At 36.5% G+C, this 24,268-nt stretch overlaps 1 protein-coding gene across 1 annotated transcript in view; it reads left to right on the top strand.

Moving 5' to 3' along the window:
* CAMSAP2 (calmodulin regulated spectrin associated protein family member 2) overlaps positions 1 to 24,268 on the top strand; it is a 114,608-nt gene that overhangs the window by 60,856 nt on the left and 29,484 nt on the right. Inside the window, 3 exon segments of the mRNA XM_021682731.1 lie at positions 1,712 to 1,810; positions 1,812 to 1,874; positions 13,559 to 13,642. Coding sequence (XP_021538406.1) covers positions 1,712 to 1,810; positions 1,812 to 1,874; positions 13,559 to 13,642 — 246 coding nt within the window.

The raw sequence follows: 24,268 nt of genomic DNA, 5'->3' as shown, positions 1-24,268 counted from the left end.
AATTGGTGACAGATTTGGGAAACAGCAGTCTTCTGTGGCTATTTTGAAAAGAATGTGGATTGGGGGAAAGAAGTGTTAAGTTATAAGTTTAGACTGATAGGGACCAACTGTTAAAGAACTTTACCTCTGTTAAGGAGTTTAGACTTTTATAAAGTAAATGAGGTAAACTTCATGAGAGAATGATATGATGAAATCTGATTTGGAAAAATGACGAGCCCTAGTTTATACTGTCTTCAAAAACAAATTCTAGATAGATTGAAAGTAATAGAAAAAAAAGAGGACAATATTTCCATATTCTTGGGGTGGGGGAAGCCTTTTGTAAACATGAGGTAAATTCTGACGCCATAAAGGAGAACATTAAGATTGAGAGATTTTACCAGGAATATGTTTAGCACTTCCCTATAGCTCACTATACTCTAAACAAAGTTGAAAATCCAAAGGCAAACTAGGAAAATGTATTTGCTATCAGAATGACACAGAGCTAATGTTCCTAATATATAAAGAGCTCTAACAAATCAAGAAATTAAGATGAACATCCCAAAGAGAAAAATAGGCAAAAGATATGAGGAGGCAGTTTTCCAAGGAAAAAATACAAATTCTTTGTTTAACATTTAAAAAGATGCTCATCCTTGTTTAGAGAAATGGAAAGTCAAACAAGAGTGGGTATTTTGGTAACCTTTCAGACTGATACATATGATAAAAAGTGAATGATATCAAATGCTGGCAAAAAATGTGGGGAAACAGGCACAGTGATAACATTCTTGACAGGAGATAAAGGTTGCCACAAACTTTCTAGGAAGCAGATTAATGGGTATTTATGAAGACTTAAAATGTGGCTGCTCTTGGGCCCAATAGCCCCACAGTAAAGAATTATCTCTAGAGAAATATAGTATTGTAGTATTGTTTGTAATGCCAGAGAATAGGAAACAATGTGAATGTTTACCTATTTGATGTGCATTAAATGTTTTTGTAAGAATACATACCAAACTGTACCCATTGCTAGGGGAGGAGGACTAGGAGAGAGGTAATTTCTACTTTATGTACCTTGTAATGTTTGGAACTTTTAGGGATCACCATATAACAACACTTTTGTATTTAAAAACAAGCAACCATACATAACACCAACCAAACAAAAAAGGTAAAGGAAAGATTGGAAGTCCTGTGCTGCTGGGTGAATAGGATGAGGAAGAAGCTGGAACCAGGAGAATCAGTTAGAGAGTTCTTTGTCTCCTTCAAGTGTGAGAAATGTTGATGGTCTGCACTGGAACTATGGCAATCAGTAGATTTGAGAGACATTTTAGAAGTAGAATCTATAGAATTCTACGGATGTGAAGCCCGAGGCAAAAGCATAGTCAAAGATCGGAAATTGACTAGTACCATTAATAATCAGCGCACCAGACATAGCATTTTGAAGTTTGTAAATTATATTGCTGAGTAAATGATTGCAACATTATTAAAAATAGGAAAAACAGGAAAAGGAACATTTTCTGAGTAGAAGATATGAGTGTCTTAAAAATCCTCAGTAATTATTTCAATGATAAATTAGTTTGGTTCAGTTAGCTCATCTCATTTGTACTTTCTTAAGGCTTGTCTTCTGTAGTCTTTAGTTCTGTTACTGTTTGTTAGGAATTACTATTAATATTTTAAGATACATAAACAGCAGTTTCTAAGTGTAATTTTTAAACTCTGTGTTTTTGTTTTATATTTGCAGAGTGCTCATTTGGCCATGATAGATACCCTAATGATGGCTTATACCGTAGAAATGGTCAGTATAGAGAAAGTAATTGCGTGTGCTCAACAGTATTCAGCTTTTTTTTCAAGCCACGGATCTGCCCTATGATATTGAGGATGCTGTCATGTACTGGATTAATAAGGTAGGAATATACTCACTTGAGTGAAAATGAGTCTCATAACCAGAAAAAGTGAAATCCTCAATTATGCATTGCCACTCTGCTACAGATTGCAGGTTTTCTCTGCCCAAAATTCTTATGTTGAAGTCTTAACCCCCGGTGTGATGATATTAGGAAGTGAGGCCTCTGGGAGGTGATTAGGTTATAATGGGATTAAGGCCCCCTGTATAAAAGAGGCCCTGCGAGCTCCCTTGCTCCTTCTACCATGTGATGTCACAGCAAGGAGATGGCCAAGAAGCAGGCCCTCACCAGACACCAAATCTGCTGGTCCCTTGATCTTGGACTGCCCTGCATCCAGAACTTTGAGGAACTAGAGGGTATTATGCTAAGCGAAATAAGTCAGTCCGAGAAAGACAATATATGATTTCACTCATATGTTGGATTTAAGAAACAAAATAGATGAACATAGGAGAAGGGAAGGAAAAATAAAATAAGATAAAAACAGAAGGAGGCAAACCATAAGAGACTCTTGACTATGGGAAACCAACTGAGGGTTGCTGGAGGGGAGGTGAGTGGGAGGATGGGGTAGCTGGGTGAGGGACATTAAGGAGGGCACTTGATATAATGAGCACTGGGTGTTATGTGCAATGGATGAATCACTAAATTCTATCCCTGAAACTAATAATACGCTATATGTTAACTAAATTGAATTTAAATAAAAAATTTTAAAAAAAGAAAGAAATTTCTGTTGTTTAAAAGCCACCTATTCTATGGTTATTTCCGTTACAGCAGCCTGAACAGACTAAGGCACACTCCATTACTGTTTTTGTTTTAAATCAAAATGAAAGCTAAAGTTGTTTAAGTTACTTAAAATTTCCCATTACCTTTTGAGTAAAAAAAAAATTCCATTAAAATAGATTTCTATATATTCTGCAATATCTATAATTGCATTTAATAATGATTTAGTTCATATCAGGTAATTATAAAATTCCTAGCACTCAGAGTAGGGTATTATACACTGTGAGTGTTGAGTAAATATTTTTTGAATACAAGAATGAAATAATTTTGTCCTATTTCTTATTACGTGATTCTTAGGTTTGCTTGACTAAGTTGCATAAGATTGTAGATTCCTTTTGGAAATTTTTATGGAACTGTGATTAGTTATTTGTGCTCTGAAGGTGCTTAAATTGTCAATTTCTCACTCCCTTTGCCAGATTAAGTAGTTAATTCCTCTTGATTTGCATTCATTTGCAACTATTACTCCAGAGAAAGTGAAACCTTATCCATGAGCAAGACCTGAGCAGATTAACAAGGTTATATCTTGAGGTATCCTTTCTTGAATGCTTGCATAACAAGAAGCTATAAATGTAAAAACTTCATTTATCATCATTATCAGTATCAATGTAGAAGGCCCATTTAATACTCTGCCCCTGGAGTTCCTTTATTTCTTCATCTTTAGCGATCTTTTTCTGCACTCCTCCTTAGCTATGGAGAATTATGGTCACATCCTAGACCTATTCATCATCAGGTTATAACCTTAATATCCTATTTGCAAGCATCTCATTCTTAAATAATTCCTTCACTTACTCTAATACCCCCTGCTATTAACAGTGTTCAGCTTCATCATGAGTTCCAAACCATTGAGCCCGTTAATTCTTACAGGCTTTTTCCTTTTTGAACTAGATTCTTGCAAGTCCTGTCAGTTTTTCGGCCTCCTTTTCCCTCCCTGTGATTTATCTGATAAAACCCTGGTTGAGCTCAGTTATCCACCTTCTGTCTAGGGTGCAGATATGGAGATAAATATTGGAGATATTATGGAGATAAATATTGCTGGAGAAATTTACACAAGGAAGCCAGTTTCACTTTAAATTTATAAGTACAAACTTCAAATGGACACTCAGTGCTTACTGCCAGGCTAAGAAGTGTGTCCCTAAGAAGTTCACTTCCCCACATTTCAAGGCGATTTCATCCTTTCTTCTCTAGTCCTCACACTTTCTATAATCCATCCCCTGTTACTGTCAGTTGAGGACCTTGCCTCATCCTTTTTTGAGACCAGAGATGGGGAGCCATCAGGTGGGAATTTTCTCTTCTTGCCACCAAATCTGTAAACCTTTCTGCATCAGTACTCCTTCTTTCTTTTCTGCTGTTAAAGTAGAGAATCTGCCCCTCCCACATCCTGTCAAAGGGCAGTTTCTCTTTACTTATTGCTCTAGAGCTCTTTCTTCTTTTGTCCTGGTCATTGATCCTCTGCTTTGGTTCTTGTCAAGCTTTCATGTGCGTATGAGTCACCTGGGAACTTGTTAAAATGCAGGATCTGACTTGATGGGTCTGGGGTCTGGGTGGAGAGTCTGCATTTCTAAGAACAGGTGATGCTAATGCTACTGGTGTGTGGACCACACTGTTATTCCCTCACTCTCCTGCATCATCCAGTTCTCCCTCCCTATTGGGTCATTCTCCCAAGAATATAGACTTACTGTAGTGTTTCCCATCCTGATAAACAAAACTTCCCAATCCAGATACAACCCCATTCCTCCATACACAGAACCTCTCCAAAGAGTTGTTTACTCATTCACTCGCCTTCTCTGCTCTCTCTCCCATCCCCATTCCTATCCTCCTGAGATTGCTCCTGAGTTGGTTTGGAAGATGGCTTCCATTTTGACAAATCCAGTAGTACTTCTCTGTACTCATCTTAAATTCAGTCTTCTAAATCATGTGTGACCCTTCTAAAGTTTCAGTGGAGAACCCAAGGTGTTGGCAGGACTGGAGTGCCACACCGTGCCCTCTGCAGCAGGCCGCTTCTTCAGCCTGCCAGCACTTGTCCCCCCTCTGTGCTCCTTGGGGTCTTCCTACACCTGCATAGTTCAGGGCTCAGCCAGGGATTTGAGGGCAGCTTCTACATGGAGCTGGGCTCTCCCTCGTAGTGATTCCTTCTTTCCCAGGATACTCTTCCTCAAAGTCTAGCCGTTCTCACAGTCTCCGATTTCTCCCTCAGTTCCTCGTTCCAACGAGACTGGTTTTCTGCTTCAGTTCTAGCCACTGTGCATTGTGTGGATTGAGGAGAAAGCCATAGAAACATAGATTTCATTCAACATGTTCCTTTCTTTCAAAGGTCATGTCCTTTCCCATTTCTGCCTGCTTTTGGTTGTTCTCCAGTACTTTCAACAGTCGCTTTTTATATTTTGTCCAGTTTATAATTGCGGTTCTGGGAAGCTTAGTGTAATATATGCTATTCCGCTATTACCAGAACCAGAACTCTGTTAGAGTGTCTTCTTACAATGTAACTTGAATCATGTCATTCCTTTGTTAAAACCCATAGGGGCTTCAGTTTTCATTGAAAATGCAGAATGTGCCATGGCCTACAGAGTACCATCTAATCTGACCCTGTGTACTTCTCCATCCTCGGCTCATGGCCACTGCTCTCCTTACTCACTACTCTCACTTCATTCCAGCTGTATGCCTCATCCCTGGGTCTCTGATCATGTCTCCTGTTCCTGGGCAGCTCATCTCCCAAGGTTTTGTGTGGCTTCCATTCATCATTTCTCAGTTTAGATTGCACTTTATCCTCACAATCTTATCTGAAGTAGGCATCTGTCATGTCTTATTTTCTGCTGTAACACTCCATTTCTTTACATCATAGCACTTTTGAGAGTTTGTAATTACTTTGCTAAATCGCTTAAACAAACTAGAATAATCTATGTGAGGACAGGTACAGTGCCCATCTTTTTTTAGTCTTGGTGCCTAGACTAGTGCAGTGTTTGGCAGAGAGATGATATTTAATAAATCAAAGAGGTAGATAAAGTTACAGAATGAAGCTAGGCATGTTAGAACTTTGGGATTCTCTAGAAGGATAAAGAATTCACTTAACTGGGAATGTTTACCACCTTTATGCAGCCATATCCACCCTATTCAGTTTTTAGATAAAGGTTGAAACCCTTTGATTCAACCTGAACCTCCTAGTGTATTTTTTTCTTGCTGCAGTCTACCAATTCCAGTTCATTATTTATTCTCTCATCATGACTTCACTCTGGACTCTCAGATTTAGTATGTATTTGCTCCTTTTGGCTCTTATTTTGGTTCACCCTAAGTTGCCATTTTTTCTGGATAATACACCCATAGGTATAAAAAACTTATCATAGAAAAATGGGAATAACATGGCTAACTTCAGCATTATTGGCTGAAAATGAATTTGAACTTAAAAACAAGCAAAACCACAGAAGACAAGATTGTACTAAATGACTAAATCCATGCAGGGGTACACAGAAGTTACGAACACATGAACCTTACATTATTTGGCCCTACCTCTCTTTCCAGTTTTATCTTAAAACCCCTCTTTTGGGTTCAACATGTTTCAGCCATACTGTTTTTTCAGTTCCTCAAACATACCAAATTTTCTCCAACCACAGGGCCTTTGCTTGTATTGTTTATTCTTTGTCTGGAATGCTGTATTTTCTATTTTTATCATGGCCAGCTTTTCATCTTTAGGTCTCAGCTTAAGTTACCTCTCTAATACATCCAGCCTTTCTAAAATAGATCCTCCCTGCCCCATTCTTTTCTTCTCACATCTTTATTTACAGCTCTTCTAATGAATTGCTTTTTTTTTTTTTTTTTTTTGGTCTCTTGCCCCTTTTTTTGGTTCTGTGAGTATAGGGATCATTCTGGATTTATATATCATTGTATCCCTAGCCTCCTAATACAATGTCTGGCATGTAACTAGCATTTAGTAAGTAGCTGTTTGAATGTGTGAATAAATAAATGAATGAATAGTGGTTTAAAATGTTAATATGTGACCAGTCTACTTTTTGAACAGAATTAGATAAAAACTTTTTAAAAAATCATGAAGATATTTCCAAATTGATAGATCAATTACAACTATATGATAATGAATTAGAAAGTATTTTTTTAATTAAAAAAATTTTTTAAAGATTTTATTTACTTATTTGTCAGAGAAAGAGAGCACAAGCAGAGGGAGAGGCAGGCAGAGAAAGAAGCAGGCTTCCCTGCTGAGCAAGGAGCCGGATGCGGGGCTTGATCCCAGGACCCTGGAATCATGAGCTGAGTCGAAGGCAGACGCTTAACTGACTGAGCCACCCGGGTGTCCCTGAAAGTATTTCTTTTTTAACTTAAAAAAAACCAAAACACACACACACACAAACCCCCCAAAACAACAAAAAAAAGATAAATATTCCCAGTCAGAAAACTGGTTTTAGTCCTATCAGCCCACTCTGCCTAACCTTCCCCACCACACAATTGGTAAATTGACCAAAATGCTTCAAGATGAATGTAAGTTATAAAACTGCCTTATAATACGTATATTACCAAGACAGAAAATATTAGTGATTTTGGCAACATGTCAGATTAAGACTACAACTCTCCTGGTTATAAACACCTCAACATGTTTGATAAAATGTAATTAGAAGAGTTTATAATATATAGCTGTGCTTTAAAGAAAGAAAAGGAAGTTCTCAGGTGCCAGAAACAAAGTGGGGACTGAAAGTGTTGGTGGCCTTCTCCAGTGGTCTACCGAGCCTAGACTGGAATCATTCATTCATTCATTCATTCATTCATTTTATTGTATTGCATTGTATTTTTTTAGGTTTTATTTATTTGAGAGAGAGCAAGAGATAGAGTGAGAGAAAGAGCACGAACCGGGGAGGGAGGGAGGGACAGAGAGAGAGGGAGAAGCGGGCTCCCCACTGAGCAGGGAGCCTGATGCGGGGCTCCATCCCAGAACCCTGAGATCAGGACCCGAGCCAAAGGCAGACGCTTAACTAACTGAGCCACCCAGGTGCCCCTAGACTGGAGTTTTAAAATCACTTGGACACAAGAATAAGGTCTTAGTTTTGCCTGCTGTGGGACATTGGAACTACAACCTGTTCAGACGCACAAAGTTAAGACACATGAAAAGCTGTACCCTCAGTAAAAGGGAGAGCATGCTTTTAAGTGCCAGAAGACCCAACTACAAGTAGCTTAAAGGATTTATTATCTCACATAGCAGCATATCTGGAGGTAGGGCATATCCAGGGTTAGTTAATTTAGGGGCTCAGCAGTGTCAACAAGAATGCAGGGGCTTTCCATCTTTTGTTATTCTTAACTGTATATGATATTTCCACTCATGGTTGTATAATGGCAGCAGTGTATAATGATTCCAGGGATCATATTTAGTCAGAATAATGTCTAGCAAAGGTGAGAGGGTCTTCTGGACTCTTCTATTTACAAGGAAGAAGGCGGTCCCATTGACTAAGATTGGTTCTCATGCCTATACCTAAACCACCTTCTAGGAAGAAGAACGAGGCTATCATGATTGTCTTAGGCTGATTGTGAGTCTCTGTCTAGGTCTGGGAAAGAGGCTTCCTTGAATGACCATGTAGGAACATGAGCACCCAACTGATGAGCAAGGAAAAAAAGGGAGAAAGCAACACATTACCAGAATATTAGTACCAGGCCAGTGATATCTTTCTGGCACCTGTCAGATTCGAAGCAAATTTAAAAATACTCTGAAAGTTCACTTCCACACCCAAAGCCACAAGTCCTTCAGGCAGTGGGGGAGGGAGTATCTTCGCTTCAGATGCGAAAGTACTGACAATCAAAAATTCTGAAACACATGAAGAAGTGATCTAGCACATATGAGAGTTAGTAAAGATAACAAATGACGGTTACACTGCAAGAACTTCAGAGAGTGGAACAGTCTGAAAAAGACTGTAAAAATAAATGTTTAAATGACCGAAAATAAAACATGGAATAACAACTATAGGAAAGAATAAGGCACCATGGGAGGGAGGTGGGTGGGGGATAGGCTAGATAGGTGATGGGTATGAAAGAGGGCACCTGTTGTGGTGAGCACTGGCGGTTGTATATAAGTGATGAATCACTGAATTCTACTCCTGAAACCAATATTGCACTATATGTTCACTAAAATTTAAAAAAAAAAAAAGCACCATGGAGGGCATAATGGAAAAAGAACCAAAAATAACTTTAGAAATGAAAAGTTTTAGTCATTGAAAATCAGAAGTTTAAAATAGAAGATTTGACATAGTTCAAGAGGGAGTTAGGTAACTGAGAGGAAATTACCCAGAATGAAGCCCAGAGAGGTGAGATGGAGTATATGAAATCAAGGTTCATAGATAGGTCTATAGGCCTAATTGGAATTCCAAAAAGAGATTATCAGAGTGAAGTGGGGGAGAGAGAATATATTTGAAGAGATAACAAAATTTTCTTTTTTTTTATTTTTAGATTTTATTTGTTAGAGAGAGAGCACGAGCAGGGGGAGGGGCAGAGGGAGAGGGAGAAGCAGACTCCCCACTGAGCAGTTGCAGGCTCCATCCCGAGATCCTGAGGTCATGACCTGAGCAAAAGGCAGATGCTTAACTAACTGAGCCACCAAGGCGCCCCAAGATATAAAATTTTCTACAACAAAGAAACTTTCAAATTCAGGAAACACAGTGAGTTCCAACCAGGATAAATTAAAATAAATCCACACTGACACATGTATAGTAATAAATCTGCAGAACTCCAAAAATAAAAGTCTCTTAAAAGAATGGCAGTTAGACTATAGTAGACTTTTTAACAGTAATGTATGCAACCAGAAGACAATGCAGCAAAATCTACAAAGTGTTGAAGAAAAATAGCAATGAACCTAGGGTTCTAGACTTTTTATTCAAGATTAAAGGTGAAATCAGGATTTGTTCAAAGAAAGAAAGACAGTTCATCACTTCCCTTGCAGAAAGAACTACTAAAAAGGTGGTACTTCAGTAAGAAGGAAATTGAACCTAGGAGAAAGAGGTGGGATGTAGGAAACAATGATAAAAAGCAAAATCAGTGTACATATGAGTAAATGTAAATAAGTATTACAGAAAATCCTACTAATTTTGAGACCCATAAGAAGGAAGAACTATAATTCTAGGTGAAATAACATGGAGATGAGAGGAGGTGATTTGATTTAAAGCCTTTGTAAGGTTTTTGTATTGCTCAGGAGGAAGGTAAAATATTGACTAACTTTAGACTTATATTAAAGCAAGGACACACATTACAATTTTGTGTTTTAAATTATCTTTATTCTTACTCTTTTTTTTTTTTTTTAAAGATTTTATTTATTTATTTGAGACAGAATGAGAGAGAGAGAGAGCACATGAGAGGGGGGAGGGTCAGAGGGAGAAGCAGGCTCCCTGCCAAGCAGGGAGCCCGATGCGGGACTCGATCCAGGGACTCCAGGATCGTGACCTGAGCCGAAGGCAGTCGCTTAACCAACTGAGCCACCCAGGCGCCCCTATTCTTACTCTTTTTTTTGAGTAATCTCTGCACCCAGCCCGAGGCTGGAACTTACAACCCCGAGATCAAGAATCGTGTGCTCTACTGACTGAGCCTGCCAGGCACCCTACTATTTTATATTTTATAATGAAAAAAAAAAATTAAAAGCTAGTGAGTATTTTTAAATTAATGGATATTTTAAATTTAATATATCATTTTAGCAAATTTATTTTTAATTCATATGGCTAAAGCCAACTGTTTGTTATATTGTTCTCTAGTTTACTAGTCCCCAACACTGGTTCAGGGAGTGAACTACCTCAAAGTCATCATGAGCTCTGTGATACATTCCTTTAACTTCTATCCTTGAGTTGCACAAAAAACATCATGATTCAGCTTCAGTGGTAGAACTTTGTAGCCAGCATTTGGGAACCGGTTTGAGAGTCACTAAGCTAATTATTTCATTTCTCTCTCTTGGGTACCTAAGTAGGTTAATAGCGTGGCATGTCTTGTCATGTCTACAACATGTCTTAAAGTTTTCTTTTCCCTATTATGAAAGTTTATGAATTATCAATGTGTCAGATTTTCTTATAATCATGATTTTGATATTTAGGATGATTGATACCATTACAACAGCTTAAAGTATTTTATTAGGGTTTGTTGAAGCCCTTTACAGACATTCAGCTATCTGGTATTGCTTTGGGGATATATTGTTTATAAGCAGTGGCTGTAGTTTCTATCTATGGTGTATGTGCTGTGTATCCACTTTACTTGGTACGTTTTACACATTATTTCTTTTATGCTCTGTATTGTCTCAGCTACTTATTTAATTATTTATTATTATTTCAGTATTAACCAGTTTCTGTGGGTTACAAAACCAGGCACTGCTTAACTACATCCTCTGGCTCAGAGTCTGTGACAAGGCTGCAGGCAAGGCGTTGGCCAGGCCTGCAGTATTATCTGAAAGTGTGGCTACGGAAGGATCTAGTTCCCAGTTCATGTGGTTGTTGGCAGGGCTCAGTGCAGGCAGTTGGACTGAAGGCCTCAGTTTCTTACTGTCTCTGCTCCATAGGGTAGCTCACAGCATGGCAGCTTGCTTCATCAAAGCCAATAAGAGAGTCGGCTAGCAAGATGGAAATTAGAATGTTATGTAACATGATCACTGACATGATAGCCTATCACCTTAGTTGTATTCTGTTGGTTAGAAGCAAATTAGGTCTTGCCCACACTCAGGTCCGGGATCAATGGGGACCATTTTAGAGCTGTAATACCTCAAATCGCTTTATGAGGTAGCTTTTGTTCAGACTAGCATCTGAGGCTGAGAGGCATCAAGAAATTATTAAGGTCATAGCTTGTAAGTGCAGGTTTTGATTCAGACCCAGATCTTTTCTAATGCTGCTTTCTCGTAGAGTATTTTATACAACCAAATTGACGATCTAAGAGATTAACTAGGAAATCTTAGAGTGCTGCAGATTCACATACCAAAATAAATCTGTTGATTAAATCCCTTATAACCCCTTAGAAATATCATGAATAGAGAAGACTCTTATTGATTATTGTTAATTAAATTTATCATAAATTGGTTGCCTGGGTGGCTTGCCTTCGGCTCAGGTCATGATCCCAGGGTCTTGGGATTGAGCCCCTGCATCACGCTCCCCACTCAGCAGGGAGCCTGCTTCTCGCTCTGCCTCTGCCTCTGCCTCTGTCTCTTATGAATAAATAAGTAAAATCTTTTTAAAAAATTTATCGTAAGTTAAAAGTCTCCATTTGTTTTTAGCCACTGAACTGAATTTTAGGTAATAGAAGAGTTCAGAAAATTATGGGTTTAATTTAGAGTTATGGTAGTTGATAATGGCATTAATCAGAGTGCCATAATTAAACAAGCTGAACATTTATTTTTCATTACTAGAGTGACCTTAAAATCATTAGCTCAAAATCCAGAATTGTTTAAACTGTTCTTAAGAGAGATTTTATGTATTACATAGACTGTTTCTTAACCTTTTTGGATTATGGATGTTTGAATAATCTAATAGGAGATAAATTAGACCTTCTCCCAAGAAAGTTCTAGGGAAAATTTTTTCATCTATTTTAGCTGTGGCCTTATGACCGCAGTAAAACCCTCTCATGATTCAGGGACAATGTCTGTGAAATCACAGATTAAGAACTTGATTCAAAGTGTTTTCTATTATGGGGTGTGTGTGTGTACACACACACACACACAGGAATAATATTTAGCCATTAAAAAAGAAGGAAATCTTGCCCTTTGCAACAACATGGGTAGATCTAGAGAGTATAATGCTAAGTGAAATAAGTCCGAGAAAGACAAATACCATAAGATTTCACTCATATGTGGAATTTAAGAAACAGAATAAACAAAGGAAAAAAAGGACAGAAACCAAAAAACAGACTCTTAACTATAGAGAAAAAACAGATGATTATCAGAGGGGAGAAGGGTTGGGGGGGATGGTTGAAATAGGTGAAGGGGATGAAGAGTACACTTACCTTGATGAGCACAGAGTCATACACAGAATTGTTGAATCACTGTATTGTACACCTGAATCTAATATAGCATTGTATGTTAGCTATACTGGAATTGAAATAATAGTAAAATAAAATAAATGCTTCATGCCATTAAAAAAAACCCTAAAGTGTTTTCTATTGATAATGAAAACATTACTTTTAAGGCAAATAATTTCCATTTACTAGTCCTAAAAGAGATAATAAAATTTTTATTAAAAAGTTTGTTGGGGTGCCTGGGTGGCTCAGTTGGTTAAGCATTTGCCTTCAGCTCACGTCATGATCTCAGGATCCTGGGATCAAGCCCCACATTGGGCTCCCTACTCAGTGGGGATCTTGCTTCTCCCTCTCCCTGTGCTGCTCACCCTACTTGTGCTCTCTTGCATTCTCTCTCTCTCTCAAATAAATAAATAAGATCTTTAAAAAAAAAGTTCATTGGGGCGCCTGGGTGGCTCAGTCGGTTAAGTGTCTGCCTTCAGAGCAGGTCATGATCTCAGGGTCCTGGGATCGAACCCTGAGTCGGACTTCCTGCTCAGCAGCGAGTCTGCTTCTCTCTCTCTCTCCCTCTGCCCCTCCCCACTGCTTATTCTCACTCTCTCTCGAATAAATAAATAAAATCTTCAAAAAAAATAAAAATTAAAAAAGTTTATTTCCTAAGCATTAAAATTGGAAATTATTGAGTACCTTTTTTCTCTAGAACTCTAACCAGCTCCTGACATATAGTAGGTATTCAACAAAATTTTAATAAATTAGTTTTAGAATATCAAATAAAACACCTGTAAAATACCTTTTTTCTGGTTGGGAAAATGAAATTTTCTCATTTGAGTGGTGCTGATATTTGATATCAGAGATCTGACCACAGACATTTTATCCTTTCCCCTAAATTAGGTTCATGTTATTTTATTGTCATATTTGAATATAAATTCAAATTAGTGTTTTTATATTTTAAGGTAAATGAACATTTGAAAGACATTATGGAACAAGAACAGAAATTGAAAGAACATCACACAGTTGAAGCTCCAGGAGGTCAAAAGGTATATATTTCAAAGAAAAAAAGGTGCCTTTATGAATAGACTGTGTATATTCACATATATGTATTGTTTGGGAAATACATATATTAATTAATAGATATATTCATTAAATTATTTTTTGGTGGTGTTAACTGTGTCCTAGAAAGCATGTCATAAATGCCAAGTAAGTAGAAGTACAAAATGGAGGTTAATTGGATGAAGGTGTTTAGGAAAAACTGTTAATGATTAGAACTCAATTTCTGGAATACTTTTGGCAAAAACAATGGCTTTGCCTTTGGTAAAATATGTGAAACAACAAGAAAACATTCTCAGTGTATCAGCCTTACAATGACTTGTAGTAAGACCAGCCTTTAAAGTATATTCCAGGAATTGTAAGTTATACATGGTTATTCTATGAAGAAAGAAGAAAATACAGATTCATTCTTTAAAAATTCTTGTGGCTGTTAGATTTTTCTTCTTTGAAAATTTGTGTTTTTGTCATGTACTAAGACCAGAAGTACATTTCCTTCTCTATAGTATATCACATTTTTTAAAATGTATCATAGTGAGAGCTCTTTAAACATGTTCTGTAGCATTTGAATTGAGGTGAAAGAAATTATAAGTATTCAGAGATCTTAATTTTCCAGTTGGATTATTTAAAGTTTATTATTACACAGTTTTTCTGTTCATTATAGTCTAATGCTCCTGGTCACTGATACCTCTGTAAGAAGAGAAAGAGAAAAAAGGAAGGAAAGGGAAAGGGATTTTGTGTATTATCAACTTCAGTAGAAAACTTCTGTGGGAGATCACCTTAAATTTTGTCTAAATTTGTTATTTTGGGATCACAATGATTTCCCTCATTTAGCTTACTGACTAGCTGCTGAAAATACTGTCCATACTTGATTCTTCATCCTAACTTTGTTGACATCCTTTCCCCTAAATTAGGTACATCAGAATGGGAATCTTTTTTTTTCCGTCACCCCAGATCCTATGTTCCATTTCCCTGACTTCCACCAGCCTCTGTCCCTGTCTCTTCCCTCCTTCGTCCCCCAGTCCTTCCTGTTAACTTCCCTCCTTTTCTCTTTTTCATCCGTAGGAGTTGAAACCTTTGCCCCCAGTTTTGCTCCTGGCTCTAATCAGGAATAAGCTAAGATGGTATCATCCTAAATTATAACACTGATGGCCTTTTTTCATAGAAATCTTGTTTATTAAATATAATGATTAAATTCTGTAGTATTGCATACACATCATGAACTAAATGGGGATTTTATTTGCTGACATAGGACCCAATAAACATAATTTTATGGAATAAAAAATGCCATTTATATTCCAAACAGTGTAAATGACCTTTAAGAAAAGCTGTATGGAATCTGGAACTACTTATATTATACCTCTTTGATGTTTTAATAGCACTTAGTCTCATGCAATTGCACAAATTAACCTCACAACCAATATTTGTTAAGTGAGTCGTTGAGTAATTGAAGAAATGAATGTGACTCATTTTTAAATATTTTAATTAATACATATTTTTAATTTTAGCAGAATACATATTTTTATTTTCAAATGAATTTTTTTTCCAATTGTTAGAGTCTTTGTGAAAATTTCACATAGACCGTGTTAATTTTACATAGTCTTACTGCAAAGTGTAGGTGTCAGCATGATGAAGAACCACTCTGTGACAGTGTAAACTAGGAACAGAAATCTCTGTTACCTAACAGTGAGATTTTTGGCATTTGAACTGGTTGGTTTGGCTGGAAATCTAATCACTTCGTTCTTGATTTTTATTCCCGTAGAAGCAAAATTCTTGATCCTTTTCTCCTTTTAGGGATGAGAGGTAGAATGACTTGTTCTTTTTTATTGCTATATAATTGGTAAGAAGTTGCCACGCTCCCCACCTACTCAGGCTTGCTGGCCTAGTGACCCAGATGCTAACCTTGTTGTCTCTGATTTATCCAGCTATAGACAGAGCCCATGGTTTGGATGATAACATTTCTTACCTTTTGTCCTTGCCCACCTATTCTCAACTTAGATGTCCAATAAAACCTATTTTATGAAACTTCCTTTTATAACCATCTTCTTGGTAAAATATATGCATGTGTTGAGGGATACTTGTACTGTATTTTTTTTTTTTTTGCTTCAGACTTTAATTTAGTGAGCTAACATTTCCTCATTACCAAAAATATTGCATAATTGATAATTGTCCAGGGAATTTCTTTCTTTCTTTCTTTTTTTAGTCTACAGGTTTATTCCTATTCATTTTTTTAAAAAATTAACATACAAAGTATTATTTGTTTCAGGGGTACAGGTCTGATTCATCAGTCTTACAAAACACCCAGCGCTCACCACAACACATAGCCTCCCCAATGTCCATCACTCAGCCACCCCATCCTCCCACCCCCCTCCTCTCCAGCAACCCTCAGTTTGTTTCCTAAGGTTAAGAGTCTCTTATGGTTTGTCTCCCTCTCTGGTTTCGTCTTGTTTCATTTTTTCCTCTCTTCCTCTATGATCCTCTGCCTTGTTTCTTAAATTCCGCATATCAGTGAGATCATATGATTATTGTCTTTCTCTGATTGACTTATTTCACTTAGCATAATACCCTCTAGTTCCATCCACGTTGTTGCAAATGGCAAGATTTCAATTTTTGATGGCTGCATAATATTCCATTGTATATATATACCACATCTTTTTTATCCATTCATCTGTTGATAGATATCTGGGCTCTTTCCATTCTTTGGCTATTGTGGACATTGCTGCTATAAACATTGGGGTGCAGGTGCCCCTTCAGATCACTACATTCTCTTTGGGGTAAATACCCAGTAGTGCAATTGCTGGGTCGTAGGGTAGCTCTATTTTCAACGTTTTGAGGAACCTCCATACTGTTCCAGAGTGGTTGCACCAGCTTGCATTCCCACCAACAGTGTAAGAGGGTTCCCCTTTCTCCGAATCCTTGCCAACATCTGTCGATTCCTGACTTGTTAATTTTAGCCATTCTGATTGGTGTGAGGTGGTATCTCATTGTGGTTTTGATTTCTTTTTCCCTGATGCCAAGTGATTTTGAGCATTTTTTCATGTGTTGTCTTTGGAGAAATGTCTGTTCATGTCTCCTGCCCATTTCTTGATTGGATTATTTGTATTTTGGGTGTTGAGTTTGATAAGTTCTTTATAGATTTTGGATACTAGCCCTCTATCTGATAGGTCATTCTGTTGATGATGTATTTCTGATTGTTGAATTGGTTGGTGTCCTAAGAAAGGCATTTTAAGTAGTACCATGTCCTAGGAAAATGTTTTGTTTAAGCAGTTCACTAATGTTTTCTCAGGTTTCTTTTTTCAAGTTGCTCTTTTTCCTTCTAATATTCCTTTTTATTCTAAAGTAGGATGCCCAGTTAAATGTGAATTTCAGAGAACACCAAAAAATTTTTGGTGTAAGTTGCATGAGCATCTCATATTTTTGTTTGCTAAACCTGACAACCCTACTTAAAAGATCTCTAAAGTTTATAGCCGATGACATTGAGTCCAGCATTCATTCTTTTAAGGAGTTTGTACAAAGTGCTATGGTAAGATGAGTATGGACTTAAAGTCAGAATAGTTCTGCCACTAACTAGCTTCATGACCTTTACCAAGGCACTTGACCTCTCTGGGCCTCATTTTCTTTATCTGTAAAAATGTAAAAGTTGAATTAAATGGCTTCTAAATTCTATGACTAAAATGATTCTCAAATTTTCCTTTCTTAATATATTAGTAAAAGTAAGGGATTCAAAGCAAAAGGTTAGTGAAAAGATTAAGTAGTTTAAGTAGATTAAGTAGTTGGTTATTATGAACTTTCATATATATATAACTTGTAGATTTTTATATATATATTTATACATATGTAATATATATATTTATATATATATAACTTATATATATATATATAACTTGTAGATTTATGATAACTGTGGGAGTGAAATATCTAAGAATGTTTTCTAGAAGATGTGGGACTTGAATGGGGCCTTAGTAGGTTTTATGGTATTTGCAAAGTAGGGCACTAGGTCATAGGGAATAACATGAGTGGAGACATGAAGTTACAAGTAAAAGACATATTTGGGCATTAGTAAGTAGACCATTTGGATAGATTCTGAGATAGCTGCAAATTCATGGGTTTGTATTCTTAAATTTACAGTACTAACTATATAGAGAGTAAAGTCTTTCTCATAATATTAAAGACACATGTCTATTCAATGTAACATTTGCCTCTTTTAAAATAGAAGTACTGGTGAGATATTTTACAGAGGGTTGGGAATTAGTTGAAGGAATTACCTTTGGAGAAAGGATATTAACTGAGCTCTAATTGTTTTTCATATAAAGGTATAGTCTCAAAATAGACTACACTTTTCCCAGTGAGACAGTAGGTGAATGCTTGTACATCTTTGCTTGATTACCTCAGCCCATGCGAATTTCCATTTTTACCAAAGTTCCTTAGCAATTAAAAACTACGACCAACTTTTTGTTTTAAATTCTATTTCTTCAAACAGTACCTGAGATACTATTTGAAAGATCCTTTTTTTTAATAACATCAGTTTTTAAAAAATTTTTATTGAATCCAGTTTTGTTTAAGTAAGCTCTGTGCCCAGTGTGGGGCTTGAACTCACGACCCCAAGATCAAGAGTTGCATGCTCTACCAACTGAGCCAGCCAGGTGCCCCTAAAGAAAGATTCTAAAGTCAAGTGCATTTGGGAAATGCTGCCTTGTCTGTGCCCCTTTAAAAATGTTGCAGCCCATTTTAGTACATTGAAAGCCAGTTAAGAAGCCTGTCTAGCTGTTTCTCAAACGTATTTAATCTTTGACCTCTTTTGTGAATGACATCTACTAACATCCTGTAGAATTAGTGTTATTTGGAGCATGCTTTGGGAAACATTGATTTATAACTTAAAATTTTGTAATTGATTAAGTTGTCTGTTTCATATATATATATGAAACATTTAATGTTCTAATACAGTACATCATTTTCAGATACATCATTTGCATTGACTCTTAGATTTATCTGGTTTCTTTTTCCTACCATTATTTCACTCAAATAATTGTGAAGACTTGACCTGCCTAAATTAGATCATTTTTAAGGAATTCTACCCCTAAGATTCTATTCTATAATTACAGTTTATTCTTATGTGGGCTTTTGTGGTCAGTGCTGATTCATTTCTTTCTTTATACCTATTGCCAATATACCTTTTCTCTTTCATTGTCATTTCTCACCCTTACTGGTAAAGTAACTTCCCAATCTAGAATATGCCCCTGTTGTGTTATCAACTCATTTTAGTATGAGGAACTTTGCATTTTAAACATTTTTAAAATTCAGAGATGGTACCATGACTTTTTCCAAGCAATATTTTATAAAGATGACTTGCCCTGGAGAGACTTAAATATTAGTTAGATGTCCTAGTACTATGATTTTCATCTTTGCTTAAGAGGGCTGTAAAAATTAGATTTCTTTAACAGCTCTATAGATCTTACGCATTTGGACACAGACTCTACAAAGATTTGGATTGGTATAGACTTAATATGGCTTTTTAAGAATATTTATTTTGAAGTATTTTAGACTTATAAAAAGTTTCAAGATAGAAAAAGAGCCCTTAGGGGCGCCTGGGTGGCTCAGTCGTTAAGCGTCTGCCTTCAGCTCAGGTCATGATCCCAGGGTCCTGGGATCGAGCCCCGCATCGGGCTCCCTGCTCGGCGGGAAGCCTGCTTCTCCCTCTCCCACTCCCCCTGCTTGTGCTCTCTCTCTCTCTGTGTCTCTCTCTGTCAAATAAATAAATAAAATCTTTTAAAAAAAAAAAAAAAGAAAAAGAGCCCTTATACTCCTTACCCAAATTCATCAATTTAACATTTTGCCACATTAACTTTGTGTGTGTGTGTGTGTATGTATGTATATACACATACATAGATATATACATCACACAGAAACATGTATGTATGTAAATGTTTCTAAACATTTGAAAGAGGGTGCATACATCATAACTCTTTATGTTTCCTAAGAACAAAGCTGTTTGTTTGTATAACCAAAGTACAGGTGATTAAATGTTAGTATAATACTTTGATCAGTCTTATAGCCTGTATTTCAGTTTTGTCACTTGTCCCAGTTGTACTCAATTGTACATTATAATATTTTTTTCAGTATAAGATCCAATCCAAGATCATGTAATATATTTAGTTTCATATCTCTAGTCTTCTTTAAACTGGAATAGTTCCTTAGCTTTTCTTTTTTGTTCATGACCTTGACATTTTTAAAGAATACAGGTCATTTTCATCCCTCAATTTATTTTTTTCTGGTATTTCCTTACAATTAAATTAAGGTTGTGCTTTTTGGACTGGAATTGTGTCCTTCTCACAGTATTACATCCAGAGGCATGTGATACCATTTGCCCCTACTAGGTGATGTTAATTTTGATCACTTGGTTAAGATATTGTCTGGTTTCTTAACTTTATAGTTATTATTTTTACTTTTATTTTTTTTAAAGATTTTTTATTTTTTATTTGACAGAGAGAGAGTACAAGCAGGGGGAGCGACGGGCAGAGGCAGAGTGAGAGGGAGAAGCAGGCTCCCCACTGAGCAGGGAGCCCCATGCGGGGCTCGATCCCATGACCCCGGGATCATGACCTGAGCCGAAGGCAGACGCTTAACAACTGAGCCACCCAGGCACCCCCTATTTTTACTTTTATAATAAGTAATTTGAGAGGACATTGATATTTACAGTTGACCCTTGAACAATGCAGGGATTAGGAGTGCCAACCACCCATGCAGTTGGAAATCTGGTTATAACTTTTGACTCCCCAGAAACTTAACTACTAATAACTTATTATTGACTGGAAACCTTACCAATAACATAAATAGTTAATTAACATGTATTTAGTATGTTATATGTACTGTATACTGTATTCTTACAGTAAAGTTAGAGAAAATGATATTAAGAAAATCATAAGAGAAAATATGTTTCCAAGACTGTACTGTATTTATCAAAAAAAAAACAAAAAAAAACAACCCCTATGTGTAAATGACCTGCGCAGTTCAGGCCTGTAGTGTTCAAGGGTTAACTGTACTTGTTTGCCCAATTCTACAATACATATAAAATAGCTTCAGAATTGCTATGTGTAGGGCGCCTGGGTGGCTCAGTTGTTAAGCGTCTGCCTTCGGGTCAGGTCATGATCCCAGGGTCCTGGGATTGAGCCCCACATCAGGCTCCCTGCTTGGCCAGGAGCCTGCGTCTTCCTCTCCCACTCCCCCTGCTTGTGTTCCCTCTCTTGCTGTGTCTCTCTCTGTCAAATAGATAAAAATCTTTAAAAAAAAAAAAAAAAGAATTGCTATGTGTATACCAATATGAAAAAGAAACCTACTAAGGAGTTTAAGATTTGTTTGCAATTCCTTTTTCTTTTTAAATTTTTTTGGTTTGTTTCACCCTTTTAATGCTTTTATATGTTTTCCAGTTTTATTGAGATCTAATCGACATGCAGCACTGTATAAGTTTAAGGTGCACAACATAATTATTTGACTTACACATACTGTGAAATGATGACCACAGTAAGTTTAGTTAACATCTGTCATCTCATATAGATATGGTATAATTCCTTTTTCTTTAGATTGATAATATGTGGTCAAAATGCTGTGTTCTAAAATTACTTGGGTCCCCACCACCACCACCACCACCACCGCTTCATTGTAGTTCTGTTATTCCTTTGAAATGTATTTGGTTTTATTGGTTTCTGTTTTCATTTAGTTTTTATGGGCTTTTTTGCTCCATCCTTGTTGATATAATTTCATTTTTTGAATATGTAAGACATTAATATAATTCCAAAAGTCAAAACTATGCAAAAGTTGTACTCAGAGAGGTATCAGTCTCTCCCTTTATCTCTTCTACCTCTTTCCTATCCCTCACTCCCCACCAACCCATATAGGTAACTAGTTGGCTTATCCTTCTTGTTCTTGTTTTTATAGAAGTAAGCACATGTATATATGTTTGTTCATTCTCCTTTAACAAAACATATTTAATCTTTCACAATTTGTGTTTTTCAATGACAGTATATCCTGGAAATTACTCCCCATAGTCCCTAGATATCTTCCTCATTCTTTTTTGCAGCAGCATAGTACTCTGTTGCGTGTATGAACCATAGTTTCTTCAACCACTTTCCTTTGGGCATTTAAGTAATTTCCAGTATCTTGCAATTACAAATAATGCTACAAAGAATAATGTCCTTTTGTATTCTTGGATTTTCAGGGTAAATTCCATAGAAATTGGATTGCTAGATTTGGACGGTAAATGCCTATGTAGTTTTGGTAGCGAGTGCCAAAATCTTCTCCAAAGGGGTTTGTACCATTCTACATTCCTGTCAGCAGTTCAGCACAACTTTTGGACCTACAGCAGTAAAGAGATTCTTAAATCTAATGGGTTATGAGATGACAGGTCACACTACGATTAACTCCTTGAAGAATTCCAATTTCATGAAGTCTCCAGTGAAGACCAGGTCAAACCAGCATCCTCCCAAAGTGTCTTGAGAGCACCCAGAAGTAGTTCAGGAATTATCCCAAATCCCAGAGTGATTGTGGATATCCAGAGGAAGACATAGAACTGTTTGGGGAGTATTAATGGCAAGACCTAAAACAACCAAAATTTAGGGTGAGCCAAACGTGTGAAGAAGACAGTAGAAAGGAATGCTGGAAATTAGAACTATTCCAGAAAATCTGAACTGCCCAGGTTGGTCTTTGTCCTCAGTAAGGACTTAATAAAAAATTTTCCACCAGTTGTCTGTGCCCTTTTAAAAACATTTTGGTCTCATAGTTACATCTTAAAACAGGATTTGAGGTTGCAGAAAATTAAAAGGAGGGGGCAGTTGCTGTTACCTTCAGAAATACAGTTATCCTTCAGCAAGGAGCTTTTGCATATATTTGAGCTTATGGAAGCATGAAGTTATAAGCATGAATAGCAAAGATATGTTTGTTCTTTTGTATATTTACTTTTTTTAGTCCTATTTCCTTCAGCTAGGCAATCTATATGGTTTTCCTTTTTCCTCAAATAGGATTGCTATCACTAAATTAGGTCAGTGGAGAGGTGGGAGGAAGGCCAGAGCATCTGAATTAGTGAAAAGTCCTATTGAATATTTTACAAGATATATAGAAATACAGATATATAGAACCATTAGAGACTCCTTTGCATATCTCCTGTTTTAATAGTTCACAATAAATTTGTTACCAGTTTGTGTATAATGAATTTTTCCAGTCTCAAAATCAAGAAAACCCCTGTTTCTGAAATTTCTATTATACATTGGGATCCTGATGCATTCTCAGTGGCTTCCTTTGCTCCTGTTCTTGTACTTTTTATGGTTATCATAACTGCAGCTGCCCAGAACTTCTGGTTAAATGAGAGATTAAAATACATGCAACAAAATTATTAAGGTTATTCTTCCTAAGCAATAAAGAAAACTTATTGGACATGTTATCTCTTTATGGAAAGTTGGTATTTTTCTGATTCTTGAGGTGACATTTTTCTGATTCTTGAAGTTCTTGAAAATATCTTATTTATATTATTTTCCAAATAATCTTTTTTTACAGTTAATTTTATTTAGGAAAACCTTTTTTTTTTTTTTTAAAGATTTTATTTTTAAGTAATCTCTGCACCCAACGTGGGGCTTGAACTCACAACCCCAAGATCAGGAGTTACACACTCTACCTACTGAGCCAGCCAGGCACCCCTGCAGAATAAACTTTCTACATAAAAGTTGAACATGAATTTTAACTCAGACCCCATTTAATTTGGTTTTGTTCAGTAAATGTTTATTCAGGGCTGTTAGAGATTGTGCTAGGAAATACAAAGATAATCACAAATTATTCATATTAACTGAAATTATGAGTTTATTCATCATTTTAAAGTAAAATTATATTCTTTGGGATACCTCTAGGTAGTAAAATTAATAACACATATTCTCTTTATATAAGTAACTACATGCTTTAGAGACTGTAAAAATCTTAGTAGGAATTGCCACTATCCCATTAATTAAAAGAAATTCTTCATATAGTTGAAAGAAATTATTATCTTGTTCAAGTCTACAATGCTATTTGCTTTATTCATACACTTACTGATATAGTCTTCTTTTCTCTTTGGAAAGAAACTGCCATATCAGACTTCGTTTACTAATGTCTAAGCATTATAATGACTGCAAATCCAGCCCTGGAATCTTTCTACTTCCCTTTTGTGATACAGATTTACTTTTTAATATGATGTGTGATTCTAGAACTTGGAAATAAAATTCTCTGCTGCCAGAGTACACAGATATCCTGAGTATCTGAAAAATGAATTGTTGTGTTGGGAGAGGAGATGATGGGAGAAGGTGGAAGTCTTTATCATTAGGAGCCTATATATTTTAAAATATTAATTAACATTTAAAAATATGAGAACTATAAATTTGGAACTCCACTCTCAGAAGCTTTACTGTCACTTGTTAATTAAAAATCATTCTGATGAATTTTCCCTTTACCTTTTGCTTTCCCTTTTTTCCCCGCTGCTTTCTCTGAAGTCTCCTTCCAAATGGTTTTGGAAACTGGTTCCAGTAAGTTTGCCCAGCTACTTCAGTTTGCTCTCCAGAATTGTAGAATGGTATCGTTTATGTCTTGCTGGTATAGTCATTTCA

The sequence above is a fragment of the Neomonachus schauinslandi genome, chromosome 6, assembly GCF_002201575.2.
Source record: "Neomonachus schauinslandi chromosome 6, ASM220157v2, whole genome shotgun sequence".
Taxonomy (NCBI): Eukaryota; Metazoa; Chordata; class Mammalia; order Carnivora; family Phocidae; genus Neomonachus; species Neomonachus schauinslandi.
The sequence above is the reverse complement of the archived record's forward strand: the minus strand, read 5'-3'. Positions and strand labels throughout refer to the sequence as shown.